The 21,674-nt window shown below is 39.7% G+C and overlaps 1 protein-coding gene and 1 pseudogene across 1 annotated transcript in view; both read left to right on the plus strand.

Moving 5' to 3' along the window:
- ATP8B1 (ATPase phospholipid transporting 8B1) overlaps positions 1–17,133 on the plus strand; it is a 90,262-nt gene extending 73,129 nt beyond the window's left edge. The window contains exons 18-28 of the mRNA XM_060761319.2: positions 1,776–1,940; positions 4,146–4,257; positions 4,449–4,524; positions 7,477–7,609; positions 8,733–9,021; positions 9,866–10,089; positions 12,267–12,350; positions 13,596–13,841; positions 15,072–15,210; positions 15,621–15,751; positions 16,670–17,133. Of these exons, the coding sequence (XP_060617302.2) occupies positions 1,776–1,940; positions 4,146–4,257; positions 4,449–4,524; positions 7,477–7,609; positions 8,733–9,021; positions 9,866–10,089; positions 12,267–12,350; positions 13,596–13,841; positions 15,072–15,210; positions 15,621–15,751; positions 16,670–16,900 (1,830 nt within the window). The 3' untranslated portion in view covers positions 16,901–17,133. The remainder of the gene's footprint in view (positions 1–1,775; positions 1,941–4,145; positions 4,258–4,448; positions 4,525–7,476; positions 7,610–8,732; positions 9,022–9,865; positions 10,090–12,266; positions 12,351–13,595; positions 13,842–15,071; positions 15,211–15,620; positions 15,752–16,669) is intronic.
- Positions 6,344–6,469, plus strand: LOC132769535 (U4 spliceosomal RNA; annotated as a pseudogene).
- Positions 17,134–21,674: the final 4,541 nt, after the last annotated feature.

A 21,674-nucleotide genomic window follows, 5' to 3' on the forward strand; every position in this document is an offset into this window, starting at 1 on the left:
GTTACCCATTAGATTTTATGGCTGGGCAAAGATTCAAACCCTCAAGTTGTAATCTAGCTCTCAAATCACTACTGGCTCTTTGGTTGTGTCAATACCTCAAAGGCACAGATCCCATTTGATCTTGGAAGATAAGCAACGCCATTTCTGGTTAGTTCTTGGATTGGAGACTATCAATGAATACCAGGTGCTGCTGTACACATCTTCATGGAAGAAATCAGCAAAATTACTTGCCATTAAGAAAACTTTATGAAATCCACAAATTGACAGATGACTTGAAGGCACATACTTGAGAGGTTGCAAGTCGCTTCTGGTGTGAGAGCATTGGCGGTCTGCAAGGACGTTGCCCAGGGGATGCCTGGATGTTTTTACCATCCTGTGGGAGGCTTCTCTCATGTCCCTGCACGAGAAGCTAGAGCTGACAGATGGGAGCTCACCCCGCTCCCCAGATTCGAACCACCGATCTTTCGGTCAGCAGTCCTGCCAGCCCTTTGTGCCAAAAGCGACTATTTCATGCTGATAGATAAGAATGAAAAATGTAAATGATTTTTATTCATTGCTAAATGAAGTTACAGGAAATTTCACTCAAGGCCAAAATACCTTGTGATAGTTTACCATTTTTTTCCACCAAGGTATTTTGACACGTCAAAACAACCTTTCTTGCCAAAGACTGGAGAATCTGTCAATCTTATTTACCTTCCTATCTTAGGTTGGATCTTAGGATGGGTTTTACTGTTCTTATTTGTCACAATAGGAAATAATAATAATAATAATAATAATAATAATAATAATAACACTTGATTTATATTCTCAACCCGAAGGGGACTCAGGGCGGATCACAAGTACATATACACGGCAAACATTCAGTGCCGTTTGTATAGCTAATACACAGACAGACAGCACAGAAGAAGGTGTTGTTTTGGTGCCATGGATGGTTGGGTTCAAGTCCACAGGGAGTGCTGTCGCTCCATCCTCTATGACGAAGAGCCGTCAGGATTTCCTCATTCCAGCATTTTCTGATCTTCTTTTTCTTTATGGCATTGTAAGACACCTCCCCTGCTTTTAGCGGTACCTAATTTCTCTAATTACAACTAAAGCTCTTTTTGAACTGCTTAGGTAAACAGTGAGCAGGGCTGACGGTTGGCCACTCATGCCAACCCAGGGATTTGAACTTGCAACCTTTCGGTTGATAGATCTTATAATTGCTGATGATTTACCAGCTGTGTTAAACCTCCGGCCCATAGGAATTAAATATAGGAAACAGGAATTAAATTCCATGCGAATATACAAGTTTCTCTGCAAACTGAATTCCTGACAAATTTCAGATTTGTTTTTTTGTTTTTTGTTTTTGTTGGATGTCCAATTAACTGGTGAATGTCCAAAGACCATACACCTTTCATTTGAGACTGAGAATCTCTGGTATTTCAGCTGCAGTACCATGCACATTTTACTGAAAGGAGTTTCCATTGAGGAAAAGTATGCCTAGTAAGGCTTGCTTTTGAGTATACATGTGTAGAATTGCATAATTGGAAAAATGCCTTGCTTCTGTCTTCTTTTCATTGCAGTATTATTATATTATATCACAAGTCTGATTAAGGAGCGATTGGTCCAGTTGTGGGATTCATTTAACTTTCTCTTTTGCTTATTCTGAAACAGACCCAGCAACCTTCATTCTCACATGATAATTTATTCCTGTCAGTTTGATCTGTTAAGGAGATGCTTTTTCAAATGGTATTTGAATATGGCCCTGAGATATTCTTTTTGCTTTCCTTGAATAGATCTTTGCAAGTGAAACCCTTAGGACATTGTGTCTTTGCTACAAGGACATCAGCAACGAGGAGTTTGAGGCATGGAATAAAAAATTCATGGCTGCCAGTGTTGCTTTGAGAAACCGTGACGAAGCTCTAGACAAAGTGTATGAAGAAATTGAACAAAATTTAATTGTAAGTGTAATGGGAAGCCAGGGGTGGGCATTTGAACTTGCTGCAGTTCTAACACAGAGTACCTGTTAAAAGATCTTTTCCTAAAGACACACAAGTTTTCCTATGTCTTCTTTTTTTCCATCACTCTTATACTTACACTCTTCATATTGGTAGCTGTATTATGTGTACATTGAGGAATCTTCAGTGTACGCATAATACAGCTACCAATATGAAGGCAAATTGTAGGGGTGATAAGGAAATATGATGTATATACTCAGTTTTATTGTATTTATTAGGCTTGTTTGATCGTGTTCGTTAGTTTCTAAAGTCGTTATTAATTCGTATTTAAATTAGGTTACGATCCAATATCGAGCCATGCAGGAATAGTGTGAAGAGTAATTAAGAATCGAAACAATTTTTCCAAATGTTCGTAATTATTTCGTAATTATTTCGTAATTATTAAGACGGGAAAGAAGGAGAGGAAAGGTGCCAGCATTGCCTTTCCTCCCCATCCTCCTCCTCCTCCTCCTCCTCCTCCTGGAGATATTTTATTATCTTATTACTTATTTTATTATTTTATTATTTATTTTATTATTTTATTAATTTTAAGTGATTTTAATTTGTATTTTTACTAACTTAATGTATTTTAATTTCATCCTGAATTTATTTTAATTTGGTTTCTGTTAGTTGTAAGTTTTATCACCAACAGTCAGCAACAGAGGGAGAGGGGTGCTTCAGAAGTTCCCCCTGTCCCGTTTGGAGGTGTTTTTAGCGCATTGCACAATCACGTCCACCACTAATGGATCAATTCGTAATTAACAAAATTTCGTAAATTTCGAAATTTTGAAATCTTAAATTTCGGAAGTCCTCAGAAATTCGAAATGCTAGCGCCCCCTGGAAACGAAGTGAGTTTAGAACCAAATTTTTTCTTGATCAAACAATCCTAGTATTTATTTACTGTGTTGTTATAAGTGTCTTATTTTAGCTTACTACAAGGAGTGCAATCAAGTCTTATCAAGGCTTGTTGTTTGGTTTGGTATTGTGATATGGCCTTATTGTACGTATTATGTTGTATTGTGTACACCAAGGAGAATAAAACCTTCTTCCTATTTTTATAAATATATCTTTATTTGGGGAACTTGCAATGTACAAACTGTGTCCTGGGATCACAAGTTTTTGTGACTACAGCATAGAATGAAAGAGGAGATGAGACTTCTTCCATTTATGTTCTCTCTCAATGTTATTGATGAATAAATAGTTGCTTACATTGATACCTTGACTTGGATGAAAATCAAAGTATCAAAGTATGCAATAATACATCAATAATACCATCTATTACCTCTAGTAAAGGTTGTCCCTGACATTAAGTCCAGTTGTGTCCAACTCTGGGAGGTTGGTGCTCATCTCCATTTCTAATCCATACACACCTCCAAGGTCATGTGGCCAGCATGACTGCATGGAGCACCATTATGCTGAGTGTTTGTGAGAGCTTTGTGACAGAGAATTGGCCGTCTGTAAGGACATTGAGGGAAAGATACTAGAGACAAAGTTGAAGTACTTTGGCCACATCATGAGAAGACAGGAAAGCCTAGAGAAGACAATTATGCTGGGGAAAGTGGAAGGCAAAAGGAAGAGGGGCCGACCAAGGGCAAGATGGATGGATGGCATCCTTGAAGTGACTGGACTGACCTTGAAGGAGCTGGGGGTGGTGACGGCCGACAGGGAGCTCTGGCGTGGGCTGGTCCATGAGGTCACGAAGAGTCGGAGACGACTGAACGAATGAACAACAACAACAAGGACATTGCCTAGAGCAGTGGTTCTCAACCTGTAGGTCCCCAGATGTTTTGGCCTTCAACTCCCAGAAATCCTAAGAGGTGGTAAAATGGCTGGGATTTCTGGGAGTTGTAGGCCAAAAACCTGGGGACCCACAGGTTAAGAACCACTGGCCTAGAGGATGCCCGGATGTTTTGATGTTTTACCATACTTGTGGGAGGCTTCTCTCATGTCCCCGCATGGGGAGCTGCAGCTGACAGAGGGAGCTCAGCCTGCTCTCCCCCAGATTTGAACCGCTGACCTGTTGGTCAGCAGTACTGCTTGCGCAAGAGTTTAACCCATTGCACCACTGGGGTCTCTATTAACCTTAGTAGGCTAGATGGAGAGTGCAATCCAACAAGTGTGTCAGTCATGTGATTGCAGTTCACATTCTTGTTCTTTGAATATCTACAGCTCCTGGGTGCCACAGCAATTGAAGACAAGCTACAAGATGGAGTTCCAGAAACGATATCCAAACTGTCAAAGGCAGACATAAAGATCTGGGTGTTGACTGGTGACAAAAAAGGTAATGTGTGTATTAATAGCTGCTTCTTATTTACCCAAGGTGTATGTCTGTGTAGATAATTGTGAAAGGATTTTCCTCCTTTTTTCACCTGATTGTTTTCTAAGTATAGTGTTTGCATTGTATATGTATGTGAGAGAGACTGACAATGGGAGGAGGCGGCCAACTGACGGAACATTCTCTTCTGTTTGCAGAAACTGCAGAAAACATTGGGTTTTCATGTGAACTTTTGACAGATGAGACTACTATCTACTATGGAGAAAACATCAGGTAAAAAGGAAACATGTTTCTGCATGCAAAGAACTGCAATGCATGAAACTATATTAATGTTGCTGCTTTTCCTATGGATCCTGTTGTTATTCTTTCTGCTGAAATATTTCCATTATACCTTGTATTGAAAATAATCCAAGGGAAATCAGGTGGATTATCTTTTAGAATGGAGTGCATGTTAAAACTGGCACTGTGCCATAGAGCACAGATGTGGACCAGATACTCATGCAAATGTCATTCAGCTGCTACTACTATGGGTCAACTCCTATCAGCCTTACCAGACTAAGTCATGATGACACTGCAGAGTAAGCGTATATGATGGGCCACATGTTAATACCTGACATGGAGACCCATATTTAAATCTACCATTAGTAGTAGTACCTAGAGATTAAGTGTGGGCCAGCTGTTCTCTCAGGAGCCGCCGGTAGCACAATGGGTTAAACCCTTGTGCCGGCTGAACTGCTGACCTGAAGGTTGGCAGTTCAAATCTGTGAGATAGGGTGAGCTCCCATCTGTCAGCTCCAGTTTCCCAAGTGGTAAAACATCTGGGCATCCCCTGGGCAATGTCCTTGCAGATGGCCAATTCTCTCACATCAGAAGTGACTTGAAGTTTCTCGTAACTTCTGACACGAAAAAAAAACTTGTTCCCTCTAAGCCAGTGGTTCTCAACCTGAGGTCCCCAGATGTTTTTGGCCTTCAACTCCCAGAAATCTGGCTGGGGTTTCTGGGAGTTGTAGGCCAAAAACATCTGGGGACCCCTGGTTGAGAACCACTGCTCTAAGCCTTATCACTATGTTGCTGGTAAGACTGAATACATTTTTTTTTGTGCAGAAAATTATAATACATAATTTTTGCTGGGAATACATGCAGGGAACTTGCCTTTTATAGAGGAAATGTAATCTTCTGCACACAAAAATGCCCAGTGGATACAAGTGTGGTTTGATTCCAGGACTCCCAGTTGAGACCAAAATCTCTGGTTGCTCAAGACTCATTATATACAATGGTGTAGTAAAATGGTGCCCCTTATTTATAATGACAAAATCAAGGTTTTCTTGTCTGAATTAAAAAAAAATATTTTCAAGCCATCAATGGTTGAATCTGTGGATGCAAAATCTGTGGATATAGAGGATCGACTGCAGAGTGACAATTGTCTTGTCATAGATTCCTCTTCAGATTTTCCTGACATTTGGGAAACCTATACTTCACCTGTATTTTCCAAGCATTATTTTCATCCCTATCTAGAGGTGAAGGGATGTAATTTTTCTTACATTTCATTGCCAGCTGGCATGGGAATATCCATTGTTCTATGTGGGTTTTGTCTAGTGAGTGCTACCAAGTGCCAAAGTTTGGAGAGAAGCATGGAATGATGATTGATGATGTTGATGTTGATGATGATAATGATTTTATAGAAGGGCTGTAGCTTCTGTTCAATTCTCATACTCAAAACCAAAATCAGATGAACCTCACATACCCTGAAAAGCTTGGCTTCAGAATTATTTAATTCTACTTGTTTATGTCTTTGCCCACCCATTGAAAATATGACACCAGATAATGAAATTGTATTTTTTTAAAAGACAACAACTTTATGGAAATAATAGAGGATCAGTAATGAGGTAGCATGCTAGACCAGTGGTTCCCAACATGGTCCGTGGCCACACCATTACTATACCATTGCCTCAAGACCACGTGGCAATGAAAGTGACTGGTCTCACAAAACCCTTTTATAATGGCAAGGCAGTGGGGATGTTGGGAGGGGAGAGGCTGACTACCCACAAAATATTATTACTACCACATCAGCTCTAGATTATTAAATATGTTTTTCTTTGCGCAGTGGCAGTATTATAGCCAATGAGGCGTGATTATTGCTAATTGAAAACTTTTCCCAATACCCCGCCATGATGACTTGAAATATAGACGGCACAATTTAATGGGCCAGATGTTTAGCACAGCTGGTAAATCACCAGCAACTATAAGATCTATCAGCTGAAAGGTTGCAAGTTCAAAGACTAAGGTCGGCATGAGCGGATAACTGTCAGCCCTGCTCACAGTTTACCTAAGCAGTTCAAAAACAGCTTTAGCTGTATTTTGAGAAATTAGGTACCACTAAAAGCGGGGGAGATGTTTTACAACACCATAAAGAAAGAAGATCAGAAAATGCTGGGCGACCAAAAGGAAAGAGGAAGTCTTGATTGCTCTTCGTCATAGAGGATGGAGCGACAGCACCCCCTGTAGCTGGACTTGAGCCCAACCTTCCATGGCATCAAAACAACACACCTCCTTCCTGTTCTGTCTGCCTGTGTACTGTTTGTACAAAGTGGCATTGAATGTTTGCCGTGTATGTGTACTGTGATCCACCCTGAGTCCCCTTTGGGGTGAGAAGGGTGGAATAAAAATAAAGTGTTGTTGTTGTTGTTGTTGTTGTTGTTCTGTGGAAGAGCAGATGGCAACTACTGGGTGGCATAGGTCCTATATCAGAAACTAGAGCTGATGTGGTCTATCCAATGCAATTTTCTGAATCAGCACCCCAAATAACCAAACAGAATCTAAAGTCAACCAAAAATTGATTCGTAACCCTTTTGATACTAATGTTGGAGAGTGGTACCTGGTCAAAGTGGTCCCTGGTCAAGTGCTCCTTGGTCAAAAAAAGTTTGGGAATGTCTGATATAAGAAAATGCAAGCAGCCAAAAAAAGCAAGGAGACTTTCATCGAGGATCCCTATCCGGCTAAAAACAGGATTGTATGAACAAGCATCCTCTCTTCATTTCGTCTGTATAGCTTAGGATGAGCAAAAGTCACTTTGTGGTTGCTGTTATTAAATGATTGAATCTTAGATAGCCAGTTGATTCACTACTAATCAACAAAAAAGATATACCAGTAGATCTATTGTTACTCTTCCCAATTTAACAGCTGCATTTTGCGTGATGGATCTTTTGTTTGTTGCCTTCTCCCCAGTGCTCTTCTGCAAACAAGGCTGGAAAACCAGAAGAACCTAACTGGATCTAATGCAAACTCGTCTCAAGGGGGTAATGAAAACTTTTTCCCACCGGGTGGGAAAAATGCCCTCATTATCACTGGTTCATGGTTGGTAAGTATAATTTCCTACTTTAAAGTGATAGGGCTGCCCACAGCAGCAATGATAGGCAGACTGAGTCAACTGCCTCGGGTGTCAGATGTGTGTGTATATGGGGTGGGTGGGTGGGTGGGGAGGGGATGCAGAAATTCCCATGCCTGTTTTTATGGAACCACTCTGCCATTTCTCTTCTTTGGCCCATTTTCATGCTTTCAGGTCACACATGTGATTTGTTCAATAGATCTGCATTCTTCTTTTTTATTAAAACATTGCTTACAACACCTAACACAATGCTGCTTCTACTCCTGATGTATATTTGGTTATATCTTGACGTTGCATTGAAGTCTAAAGCATACAGATGGCTTCTACTCTCTCTAAGAATCTAATAGCTTCTGCAAGCAAACTGTACTTACTGAAGTCTAAAGCAAACACTGGACTAAAATGGACTCAGAGTCCTGAACATGCCCAATTCTGGGTTGTGGTGTGTTTTCCGGGCTGTATGGCCATGTTCCAGAAGCATTCTCTTCTGATGTTCCACCTGCATCTATGGCAGGCTCTATCACAACATCTGAGGATGCTTGCATAAATGCAGGTGAAACGTCAGGAGAGAATGCTTCTGAAACATAGCCATACAGCTCAGAAAACACACAACAACCCAGTGATTCCAGCTGTGAAAGCCTTCGACAATACAATGCCCAATTCTGATCACATGGTCTGGAACCCCCCCCCCCCCCCCCAACAACAAAGAGGTCAGGTAAAGTTTCAAACCAATACACACATATCCAATATGGTAAGCAATTATATACATAATCAATAACTAGTGGAGGCTTGAGAAGGTTGCTATTTCCAACAGCTATGCACTGGGGTTTAGTTCCTGGACCCATCATCGGGGTTCCCATTATATAAAACTACACAGTAAAATGTCCCTTATATAAAATAACAAAATCAAGGTTTGCTTTTGAGATTTTATTGGTGGGGGAGAAATTTTAAGCCATGAATAGTTGAATCCATGGATGCAAAATCCATGGATACTGAGAGCAGACTCCATTCTGCTTTCCCAAGGATTTGCAAACAGAAGGAATTCAGAGTACTGTTATAGTACGTATTCAGAGTGTAAAGAGAGGAACTTTTATTACAGAATGAAATTCTTTTGGAGAAGAAAAAGAAGAAAAGGAAACTCCTGAAACTGAAGTTTCCAAGAACGATGGAAGAAAAACAAAAGCATATGGAGAGTAAAAGAAGATTAGAGCTGAACAAGGAGCAGCAACAGAGGAACTTTGTGGACTTGGCTTGTGAGTGTAGCGCCGTGATCTGCTGCCGCGTGACACCGAAGCAAAAGGCCATGGTGGTGGACCTCGTGAAGAGATACAAGAAAGCCATCACTTTGGCCATTGGAGATGGTGCTAATGATGTAAATATGATCAAAAGTAAGCTACCTTGAACATTACTTCTCTTCCTCTAAGCTTATTGCATAAATTGGGAGTTTTGACTTTTTCTGCCATAAGGACCCTGTGGATGATCTTAAACCATCCCTCTCAGGACTCTTTTTCTTTGACACAGCTTTATGATCATGGGAAGAGATCTTTTTGAATCTTATATTGTTACATGTGGGGGGAAAATAGTTAATGGACATGGGACCATCTGCAGGCAAAACATGTACAGACTGAGCAACAATTATCTAGAATTCTAAAATAACTCCAAAATCTGAACCCAAGATAGTCGCAACTTTGTTTTCTGATTATTCAATGCACGCAAATGTTGTTTTATGCACAAAATTATTTTAAAATATTGTATAAAAGTACCCCCAGGTTATTTTCGAGGGGAAGTTTACACAGCTTGTGTATTTTTCTTTCTGGTGTTTTTAAACTTCATTTTAGGTTACACAATACATGAAAATCAGAATTTTAATAGTTGGCAAGAGGAAGACATGCATTAAATTACCTCACTTATACTAAAAAAAAAAAATTAAGATCTGTATATAGTGGGGGGTAATTCAAAGGAGTGAGCCGGCGCTCCATGCAGTCATGCCGGCCACATGACCTTGGAGGTGTCTACAGACAATGCCGGCTCTTCGGCTTAGAAATGGAGATGGGCACCAAGACACAATTGGACTTAATGTCAGGGGAAAACCTTTACCTTACTAATTCAAATGTGATGTACCTATAAAAGAGTCATGGTTCCCATTGTGTAAATGTGATTTTTTTTTTCTTACACAGAGTTGCCTGAAAGTAGCTACCTCTTTATGACGTGTCTTTTTTGTCATTGTTCTAGCTGCCCATATTGGTGTTGGAATAAGCGGACAAGAAGGGATGCAAGCAGTCATGTCTAGTGATTATTCTTTTGGCCAGTTCAGATACCTCCAAAGGTTGTTGCTTGTTCATGGACGGTGGTCATATATAAGAATGTGCAAATTCCTTCGGTATTTCTTCTACAAAAACTTTGCATTTACTTTAGTTCACTTCTGGTACTCCTTCTTCAATGGTTATTCAGCTCAGGTAAGAAAAAGAAAAACAAAGCTCATGAACTTAGCAGTTATGAAATACTGTTTATGAGCGTTTGACAGAAATACTCCAAAATTGTGTTGCAAAACTATTTTGAAACTGTCATTAGATTGATTGTTTTGTCAGACTCTATCTCTGTTGTCTTTTAGACAGGAGATGAAATAGATGAAATTGAAATCAGCTTTTAGCATGCATTCATGTCATTTTCCTCAATTTATCTTCTGAATTGCTATTCCTATTCCTATTTTAGCTCTAACATATTTTATTAGTTTTGCTTTTTTACTATTATTATTAACTCTCTTGTAAGTCAGTTTTGATGAAATAAAGAAGAATATAAATGTTTTGAATACATAGTTACAGCTTTCCCAATTACATCTGTAACTCAATTATGGCATTTATTACAAATAGTCAAAGTGTGGCCCATGGGCTGTTTTCTCAATTTTTTTTTCCTGGGACTCCCAGAGGTGAAAGATAGAGTTACAAGCTGGGTAGATGCAGGGAACGCCATGAATGTAGCATAGCTGGATTTCTGTAAGGCCTTTGACAAGATCCCCCATGAAGTTCTGGAAAACAAACTAGTCCAATGTGGGCTAGGCGAAATTACGGTTAGGTGGATCTGTAATTGGTTGAGTGAATGAACCCAGAGGGTGGTCACCAATGCTTCCTCTTCTTCCTGGAAAGAAGTGACAAGTGGAATGCTGCAGGGTTCTGTCCTGGGCCCAGTCCTGTTCAACATCTTCATTAATGACTTAGATGAAGGGTTAGAAGACATGATCATCAAGTTTGCAGATGACACCAAATTGGGAGGGATATCCAATACTCCAGAAGACAAGAGAAGAATTCAAAATGATCTTAACAGATAAGAGAGATGGGCCAAAACTAACAAAATCAAGTTCAACAGGGACATATGCAAGATACTCCACTTAGGCAGAAAAAAATGAAATGCAAAGATACAGAATGGGGGACGATGCCTGGCTTGAGAGCAGTACGCGTGAAAAAGATCTTGGGGTCCTCGTGGACAACAAGTTAAACAGGAGCCAACAATGTCATGCAGTCGCAAAAAGAAAAAGCCAATGGGATTTTGGCCTGCATCAATAAGAGTCTAGTATCTAGATTCAGGGAAGTAATGCTACCCCTCTATTCTGCCTTGGTTAGACCACACCTGGAATATTGTGTCCAATTTTGGGCACCACAATTGAAGGGAGATATTGACAAGCTGGAATGTGTCCAGAGAAGGGCGACCAAAATGATCAAGGGTATGGAGAACAAGCCCTATGAAGAGCTGGGCATTTTTAGCCTGCAGAAGAGAAGGCTGAGAGGAGACATGATGAAGGCCATATATCAAGATATGAGGAGAAGTCATAGGGAGAAGGGAGCCATCTTGTTTTCTGCTGTCCTGGAGACTAGGACATGGAACAATGGCTTCAAACTACAGGAAAGGAGATTCCACCTGAACATTAGGAAGAACTTCCTAACTGTGAGAGCAGTTCAGCAGTGGAACTCTCTGCCCCAGAGTGTGGTGGGGGCGCCTTCTTTGGAAGGTTTTAAACAAAGGCTGTGTGGCCATCTGCCGTGGGTGCTTAGAATGTGATTTTCCTGCTTCTTTGCAGGGGATTTGGCTGGATGGCCTACAAGATATCTTCCAACTCTATGATTTAAAGAAAGAAAGAAAAACCATGTTTAAACTCAAGAAGTAAACCAAAAGAGACTTCTTCTTACACCTTGTTGTTAGGAAAGGCTTCGTTCTAGACCTAAAGTACTCAAAAACAGAGAAAATGTGCCATGTTCCCTAAAGGGCATTTGTGGGCAAAAAATGCTTATTTGTTTAGTGATGCCGTGGCTTTCCAAAGTCTCCGGGGTCTCATGTACCCCTATAGCCTTCCTCAGTTGTCCATTTCTGGTATACATAAAGGGTAAAAGTCATCCTAGGGCCCTCCAACAAATGGCCACATATGAATAAGAGAAAGTTAGGTGCACAAGAAGAGCTTTATTTGTTATTCTAAACCATAATTCCTTCTGCTTGAGCAATGCCTATATTTATTATTTTATTCAAACAAACTGCTTCAAACTTTTGTCTGATTTTCCAGTGCTTTGCTGTTCACATAATTGTTTGATAACTGTTATTTCACGCTGCAATGTAAAAGCTGTATGTTCCTCTTTGAAAATTACAGACTGCTTATGAAGATTGGTTTATCACGCTCTACAATGTACTATATTCCAGCCTTCCAGTCATACTCGTGGGGTTGCTTGACCAGGTATGTTCCAAAATATTATATAAATAAAAATGTAATGTTTGTTTGTGGGATTCACATAAGCACTGGATGAATTGACACCAAATTTTGACAGGTCATTCCACAGATATATAAACTTGTTTTCCTAGTTCCAACAGACCTCACTACCTCTGAGGACGCTTGCCATAGATTCAGGCGAAATGTCAGGAGAGAATGCCTCTAGACCATGACCATATAGCCCGAAAAAACCTACAACAGCCCAGTAAATTATGTACCTTTCCAGTGTCACTGTTGTTTAAAGTCTAAGGTTCATTAAACAAATTATGTATTTTCCTATCACTCGTTCCCATTTTGCATTAGTTTCAGACAAAGCCATACACTCACTGTGTGGCAACTCTGGACCAGTTGGCACTAGTTTAGAAAGTACTGGATGACAAGGCATGATTTATTTGGACATATCTGAACACTATATTATCTTCTTTCGTGTGCCCAGACTTCTCCATCCCTTTGGACTGGGAGATAGCTTGGCATGAACTAGTGTTTAAAGGCCTCCAATAAGAATGCATAACAATCTAATAAATACACCTATTAGGTGTCAGTAGTATGAAAATGAACTTAAATGTATGCAAGGTTTAGCCAAACACTTTTCCCCTTGTTAATGCAGCTTGGAAGCTGATGATCCCGCTTTTCCATTTTCATTTCTATTGTTCATGTATGTTACCCACAATATGAAAATCACAACATTAATATACATGTTTTGGGTGTCATTAATTTCATTTCTGTATTTCTAAGTAGTATTGCAGGCTCCATGCTTTATGTGCTAGTGTGATGAGTGCTAGTGTGAAGAGTGCAATAATAGATCAGCCCCATGACCACTTTTGCCCATTAGTTGGCACAGACTTCTACAAAGGGGAAACCTATAAATAAGTATTAGGTAGTATTAAAGATAGTTAAACCTTTTATGATTCCATTGCATAAGTAGGCAAGACTGGAAATAATTCCATGGCTTGTACTAAATAGTATGGAAACAGAGTATAATATCCCTCTGGTCAAGGTAGAAAGGAAAATTATCAGATCATCCTTCTGAAATGACTGCTGATATATTTCACTGAGAATTAGATCCATTCACTGCTTCTCTAGCTGAAATCTGGCTACCTGTTCATTTTAACTGAAATATTTACTGTTTTCCTTGCAACATGACTGTTGTGGAATGTATAATGTTGCAGAACTAAAATGTAGTATAATAATGTAATCTTTCTTTGATTTTAGGATGTGAGTGACAAGCTGAGCATACGGTTTCCTAGCTTATATGTATTAGGACAGAGAGACTTGCTTTTCAACTACAGGAAGTTCTTCATCAGCCTCTTCCATGGAGTTGTAACATCCCTAATTATTTTCTTCATACCTTATGGCGCTTATCTACAAACCATGGGGGAAGATGGAGAGGCTCCCTCTGATTACCAATCATTTGCAGTTACCACAGCTTCTTCTCTCATAATTGCAGTTAATTTTCAGGCAAGTACATTGATTTTTATTATTGCTGAAGTTTGCAAATCAAATACTTGATTTGACTACTACATCTGGATTCACTAGTACTAGGCGAGATCCAACGGGGTCATTCTGCTAATAGAGTTGCTTTTGCTAGTAGAATGAGAACAATTCCTTTCCTTTCCATGTCCCCCTCAAAATCTGTTTCTGACCAAGTTTATAATAAACATGAAATGATACAAGTACCAAGACAATGTCTCCTAGTTATTCAGGTGCATTTGTGCCATTGTGTAGCAGTACAGTATGATCAGACTCCTTTGGAGGAAAAGGAGAAACTAGGAAAAGGTGTGCTAAGTCCTGTATTTCTAGAGAAGGGGATTATCATGGTGCAATAAGATGAGTCAGAAGAGTCAAGAGAGAGAGAGCAAAGCTTAGAAAGGATGCTATTTGGAGACTACCTCTCCAGAATTACTCCAGCAAGTATTCGTACATTACCAATGTGCCATGGGCCTTTGGCTTTTGCAGTTGTAGAGCAAGAACAGTTCACACCTTTCTCGGAAACCACACAAAAAAAAGTCTAAAGTAGGAAAGATAGGAATCTGTTTGTGGATATGAAGAAAGGGGATAGAAACAGAAAGGATAGTAAAGTGCTTCAGGCAGGAGAGCAGAAAAGATGTACCCAGGTCTGTTTTCCCAAAAATAATTTGGATATAAGTATCCAAAGTTAGCAAAAAATTTGCCCATTTTTTTTAGTTTTATCTGACGAGAATTGCAACCTTATCCTTTTGCCTTCTCCTCTTGAGTCTGTTGATCTTTTCACATGGCACAGTTATAGTATGATTCCACAGCTGCATTCTGCAATTTGTAGTTTGGTGTAGACAGCTAGTGTGATATGTGGGTTGAACATTAGACTATGACTCTGGAGACCAGGGTTTGAATCCCCACTCAGCTATGGATTGGGACCTTGGGCAAGTCCACCCTCTCAGCCTCGGGGAAAGGAAAATCAATATCCTCCCCCAATAAATCGTGCCAAGAAAATTTGCTTTGCTGTTGCCATAATCTGAAGGTACACAAAAATATCTGGCCCAGAGTTCTAAGTACTCCTTCCTAAACTACAAATCTCAGGATTCCATAGGGTGAGCCCATAACAATGAAAGCGGTTTTAGTTGCCATTATGAGAGTTGAAATTCCAAGGACTGAAACTGTTTTCTCCGCTGGATCTCTAACTTTATTTCTGGTTATGTGTTTTATTCACAGATGGGTCTGGATACATCTTACTGGACATTTGTTAATGCATTCTCAATATTTGGGAGTATAGCACTTTACTTTGGCATTACATTTGATCTACACAGTTCTGGGATACATGTCCTTTTCCCATCTGCTTTTCAGTTTACAGGTCAGTAGAACTTAATCTCTTTTGTAGCAAATGTCAGAATTAACAACAACCCTAGTCAAATTTAATAATTCTCAACAAGATGACCTCTGGGCAAACTCAATAACAATTATAATAACAACTACTTTATTTGTATTCCACCCTCTCTCCCCAAGGGGACTCAGAACAGATTATATACCCTATAATCATCTATATATGAAAGTCATAGTACATTGGGCATCTGAAAGTATGTTACAAAGTTGTTGAGTAAAATTGCCTTGCACATTATTCTCCAAAACATATGCCCTACCCAAAGATGCTTACTCAGTAATTAGTATAATTACTATTTGCATTACAAGAATCTGAATGACACTATGGGTTTTTGTGAACTGCAAATCCATAACTATGTACACTTTTCTTTTGTGTCCTTCCAGGTACTGCTCCAAATGCTCTCCGGCAGCCATATATCTGGTTGACAATAATATTGTCTGTTGCAATTTGCTTGCTTCCTGTGGTCGCACTTCGTTTCTTGACCATGACTATTTGGCCTACAGAAAGTGATAAGGTATGTCCATAGAAAGGTTCAGTAAGCTACTCTTATTCTTCTGAAACAGAATAAATCAGCAGAAAACCTGTCCAATTAGCTATGTTTGAAGGCCACAATTACCTCTTGTTTATTGTATTGGAAATAAGCCTAGGTGAGCTTTGAGTTTGTGCATTCTTTTCTTCACCTCTGCTATGGACATAACAAGGAGTTCAAGCGTGTTAGCCTCCATTTTAAAGTAATTTCTGATCATGCCACCCAAACCTATCATGCAGGTTTACAAACCTTGGCTTCATAAATCTTGATTGTTTCAACTGACTATAGTTAATATTGACCGCAGTTTAGCATTTGGCTGTCACACCAACCTGTGGTACATGAGAAGTGGAGACAAGAGCTCCAAATTGCCTCACAGCTTTGTTAGAGAAAAAGTTGGCTCTCTTTAATAAACTAATTTATTATGACATTGCAAACAGAGAGTCTACAGTGTGAGATTCTGTTAAATACTTGTGCAACTGTGGAGTAGAACAAACAACTCCACATCTGTATGCTTGTCCAGAATTGTTTGAGGCTACACACAATGCAGTCGCTGTTGCCCGTTTTTGGTCAGAAGATATTTAGCCGCTTGTGCTCCTTCTATTTTTATCAATTTTATACTTATGTATAGAATGCTTTTTATATGAAATAAATAAATGCTATGGGAATATGAGAGTTGAAGTTTGATGAGGCACCAGCATTCTTTAGCATAAAAGTTAAAGACCATGAGAAGCTACAACTCCTAGGACTCCATAGCATCGAGCCATAGCGGTTAAAATGGTGCCAAACTGCCTTAATCCTACAGTGTTGATGTGCCCCAAGAATGTGGTCCACAATTAGACAGCTTCCATTGCTCCTCCTTTTACCAATCCATCTTAACCTATTTTATGACTTTCTCCTATAAAGATCCAGAAGAACCGCAAGAAGTACAAGGCGGAGGAGGAAACGTGGAGGCGAAGGCCAAGCGTCTTCCGTCGAGGGGTATCGGGGCGCCGTTCAGCGTATGCCTTTTCCCACCAGCGTGGTTACGCCGACCTTATTGCTTCTGGGCGGATCATTCGAAGAAGGCGAGCTTCATTAACTGCAGTCCTTGGCAACAGTTTGGCAGAAGTCAGCCGAGCGGAAGAAGCCAGCTGATGACTCTCTGTATCCCAAAGAAAGAAGGATTTAAAAAAAGAAAAAATCAATTGCACAAATTTTTATTTTTATTTTTAATGAAAGACTCAGGATTATTTTTTAAAGACACATTTATGCAAGGTTATGAAGACAAGCTGGTTACCTTTCCCAAGTGACTTGGTTTGGGATTGTTGAACTGGAAAAACTAAGTGAAATGTATAAATCCTCTGACCTTTGTATAAATACCTGTTCTGTGTGAAGGATACAAAATAATCCACGGACTTTAAAGCCATTCAGTTGAAAGGGCTTTGTTTTTAAATGAGTACTTAAAGATGTTAATTCTTTTTTAAAATTGCAGTGGTGAAATAAAGTTGAATTAAGATTTCTTGCCGAGCTTGAAAAAGTTGCTTTTTAAAAGTACAACTCCCAGTGATCACAATAGCCAAGGGATTTTGGGAGTTGTAGTTCAAAAAAGCAAATTTTGAAGCTCTGATTTCATGCCTTGAAACCAAAGATGAACAGCTGAGAGCAAAACAATTTTGTGTGCCACTTTGTGCCTTTAATTTATTCAAACATAATGGCAATTTTTAGGAAACCAAAGACTTATAATTTTTCCTGCTCTTTGTATATTAAGTTAGCTGTCTGATTTTACTTTGTAAGTATCCTGAAAATATGATTTACTAAGCATGAATGAGGCTGGTCCACCCCAGCATGCTTTCACAATTTTCAGGTTACTTGACTTGGCAAAGGAAAAAAGTCAATATTTTTAAAGCTCATTTTGGTCCCCCAAGCCAATTTAGACCCAGGAGAGAGCTCGTTTTTAACAGGAAGTGACCTAAATATTGAATCACTTTTTGTTGGGAAAAGAGGCCTTTATGGGTCCTGAAACACACATGCACATACACACACTAAAAACCCCAAATTGGCCCCAAATCCCAACTATGGAAAGTTGGGGGTCTTATGGTAGCAAAGAGGAGATCCCCTTCTGGTCATCCACTTGGGCTCCCAAACATTCAACATGTTCCAACCTGTGGGTCCCCAGGTGTTTTGGCCTACAGCTCCCAAAAATCCCAGCAAACTGTTTAAACTGTTGGGATTTCTGGGAGTTGAAGGCCAAAACATCTGGGGATGCACAGGTTGAGAACTATTGTCCTAGAGAGATCTAGAAACAGGTTCCAGCTCTCTGTAAAATGTTCTAGAGTCATCTAGAAACTTTTACAGAGAGCTAGAATCTGTTTTAGAGAGACCTGGAATCTGTTTTGGAGAGCAACTGTTTTGGAAAGCAACTTGCTTGGCCATATAATCTCATTTGGGGCGTTCTTGATACAAATTCCTATTAAATTAATGGTTGCTACCTAATAACAGGACTTGGTGGATTATGGCCTGTTCTTAGTCTCACATTTTATACCACAGACTTTTTATATCCTTTCTATCTGAGTAAAGGGAAAGTAATCTGGAATCAGTGGAAAGTTTATTCCTGGCATGCCTTCTTGTGGATATGCAGAGGAATGTCCTACTTTTGATTAGTTTTATTGAGTTGGGTGGCAACCCAAGACTTGTCTTGTAGCAGTCGTTTTTACATAGTCTTTTCCTAACTTTTTTGCAGCAGCCATGTATGGACACTGTCAGGCTTCTTGAAAGGCACTTACATTGTCTATTTCGCCACCTGTGTGGCAAAGTAGCTAGGCATGGTTTCTCGTTATGTGATGACACATCTAACATGAATGAGTGAGGTCCATGTAGAAACTGTTGTATGTGAAGCAGACCAAACTGGTCACTGGGTGATGGTTTTATAAAAGCACAAATTGCCGCAAGCAAATAGTTCACATTTGGGATGAATCAATGTCACTATGTTTTAATAGTAAAAATAATTTGTCAGGTTTTAACCTTTATGTGTGTGTATCTTGAAGAGTTTGGAAAGCTTACTGTTGTGACTTACAATTTCAAGACTTCCTCAGAAAGGATGGCCATTGGCCATGCTAGCTAAAGAATTTTGGAAAATTGTGTCGCCCGAAATAACCTTTCCAAACACTGACATCTTCACGGGTTGTATGTTTATGTGTGCCTGCCTGTGTGTATGTTGGAACATCCAAATGGTTTACATTTCAACTTTTTCAGCATACACCAATTTATCTTTCTAAATGTTCATAATTTCATGGAAATGAGGGAGATAAATGATGTAATCAGGTGTATTATGTTTATTTTCTGTTATCAGCATGACGTGTACATTTCTTTGTTATTATTATTTATGGAAAAGTTTACAGCTTTTCTTTTCAGTGATAGGAAATTGTGCTTAGCCTTAAATACTTTGCTCCAAACATAAGGAAATTGGTTGGCCACATGTTTTCAGGCATCTGATTTGGGTGCAATATTTGCAATTTTTAATGCGCTGATTGAACTGAATCCTTTGTATACTTGTCTCCAAAACTATGTGTGATTCATTGTCTGTGAAATGATGATAATGTATATAGTTGACATACCTTAATTTTTAAAAACTTTTTGACCAAAGTGGAGAAAATTTGTGTTTTTATTGGTCTTGTATTCGCATTGCCATAAATGTGATTGTCATATGAATGCTACTAGGTGCTAGAAAACCCTTTCACCATCTGCTGTTTTGGATCCATTACACGGGGAAACTCCAATTGACATTCAGAACTGCCCTGTGTACAAATCTTGGAAAAGATATGAGCTGTTGAACTCGAGATCAGAAAAGCCCTCTGACTTTAAACGCCACACAGCTGAGTAGAAATGCAATCCATTTATTGAAGTTATTAAAAAAAAAAACAGTAGTAGTAAAAAGCACTTTAAAAGTATAGGTAAATCCAATTAGGTAGGAAGATGAGCCGGGACAAATAGTCCAAGAAATTAGTCCATCAAAGTTCATGAAAAACAAAGGCAGAAACTTCTATAGTAAAATCCAAAAACTGGAAACATGAATCAAAGGCACTTAACAGAGTAATCTTTCCAAAGCAAGGCTTCCAAGGAACAGGAACGAGGTCTTAACTTGATTCCAAACGATGCTTCATCTGACTACAGATCCTGTACTTAGGATTTTTATCTCCTAATTATGCTATGTCCCAAGCAGACAGAAATGGGTTTCATATTAGCCTTGAATTCCTTATCATTCTTTCTTTGAGCTTGGCAGAATGCCTAAGAGACTGCTTTTCTATTATGACTAATAACATCCTGTCTATCTACTTGCTCATTAATTGCTGCAGCTGAGCTATTCTCAGGCTCCAAATCATGGGAATTCTCTGGTAGCAATTCAGGGAGCACACCATCATCACCACACCCTTCAGGAACATTCTCATGAGAAAATACAGGGATCTCCTGTTCATTCTCTGCATTAATATCATTGGAAACACCATTATCCACAGGAACCTCATTGTAATCATTCCCCATATCCAAAGTACCCTGATCCTTAAACACAATCACAGGCTGAACTCCAACATGAGTGCACAGTCATAGCTTGTCCTTGAAGATCTTTCTAGAGATCTTTCCCATGCTGAAGCTTACAAAAGGTTCTTAGGCTAAGTGTTTATAGATATTTATTTATATATTTATCATGTCAGAAGCAAATTGAGGGTACAGTTATAATGTGTTTAAAAACACAAAGATAAACTTGACATTATGCTAAGTGTCCTTTGACCAGAGACTGGCCACTTGAAGTGCCTCTGGTGTCGCTGTGAGAAGATCCTCCATTGTGCATCTGGCAGGGCTCAGACAGCATTGTAGTAAGGGGTCTGTGGTTTGCTCTTCTCTGCACTCGCATGTCATGGACTCCACTTTGTAGCTCCATTTCTTAAGGTTAGCTCTGCATCTCGTAGTGCCAGAGCTCAGCCTGTTCAGCGCATTCCAAGTCGCCAAGTCTTCTGTGTCCAGGAGAGAGTTTCTCATCTGGTCTCAGCTACTGATTGAGGTTCCGGGTTTTAGCCTGCCACTTTTGTACTCTCGCTTGCTGAGATGTTCTTGCAAGTATCTCTGTTGATCTTAGAAAGCTATTTCCTGAATTAAGGCATTGGCTTGCTGGCTGATATCCGAACAGAGAGTGGGCTGGAGATGTCAATGCCTTGGTCCTTTCATTACAGGATGCCATTGCCCAGTGGAGGTCAGGTGGTGTAATACCGGCTAAACAGTATCATTTCTCCAGTGGTGTTGGATGTAGACATCCTGTGATAATGTGGCATGTCTCATTAAGAACCACACCAACTGTTTTAACATGGTGAGATGTATTCTACACTGGGCATGCGTATTCAGCAGCAGAGTAGTAAAACTCAAGGGCAGATGTCTTCACTGTGTCTGGTTGTGATCCCCATGTTGTGCCAGTCATCTTTCGAATAATATTGTTTCTAGCGCCCACTTTTTGCTTGGTATTTGAGCAGTGCTTCTTATAAGTCAGAGCACTGTCCAGAGTAACTCCCAGGTATTTTGGTGTGCTGCAATGCTCCAGTGGTATTCCTTACCAGGTAATCCTCAGGCATTAATCCTGGTTTATAGATTATGATATATATTTATAGCAGCCTACAAGGCAATGCCAGGGATGGAGATCGTTTAGTATACCAATGAAAGGAATCCTTGCTTTAGAAGACGAACATCTTCTCTACATACATATAACACAGGGACAAGCAAACTTCAGCCCTCCAGGTGTTTTGGACTCCAACTCCCACAATTCCTAACAGCCGATAGGTTGTTACGAATTGTAGGAGTTGGAGTCCAAAACACCTGGAGTGCCGAACTTTGCCCTTACATGATATAATACGATCACCATATCCACTGGCCCACTCTCCATTATTTT

The sequence above is a fragment of the Anolis sagrei genome, chromosome 2, assembly GCF_037176765.1.
Source record: "Anolis sagrei isolate rAnoSag1 chromosome 2, rAnoSag1.mat, whole genome shotgun sequence".
NCBI lineage: Eukaryota > Metazoa > Chordata > Lepidosauria > Squamata > Dactyloidae > Anolis > Anolis sagrei.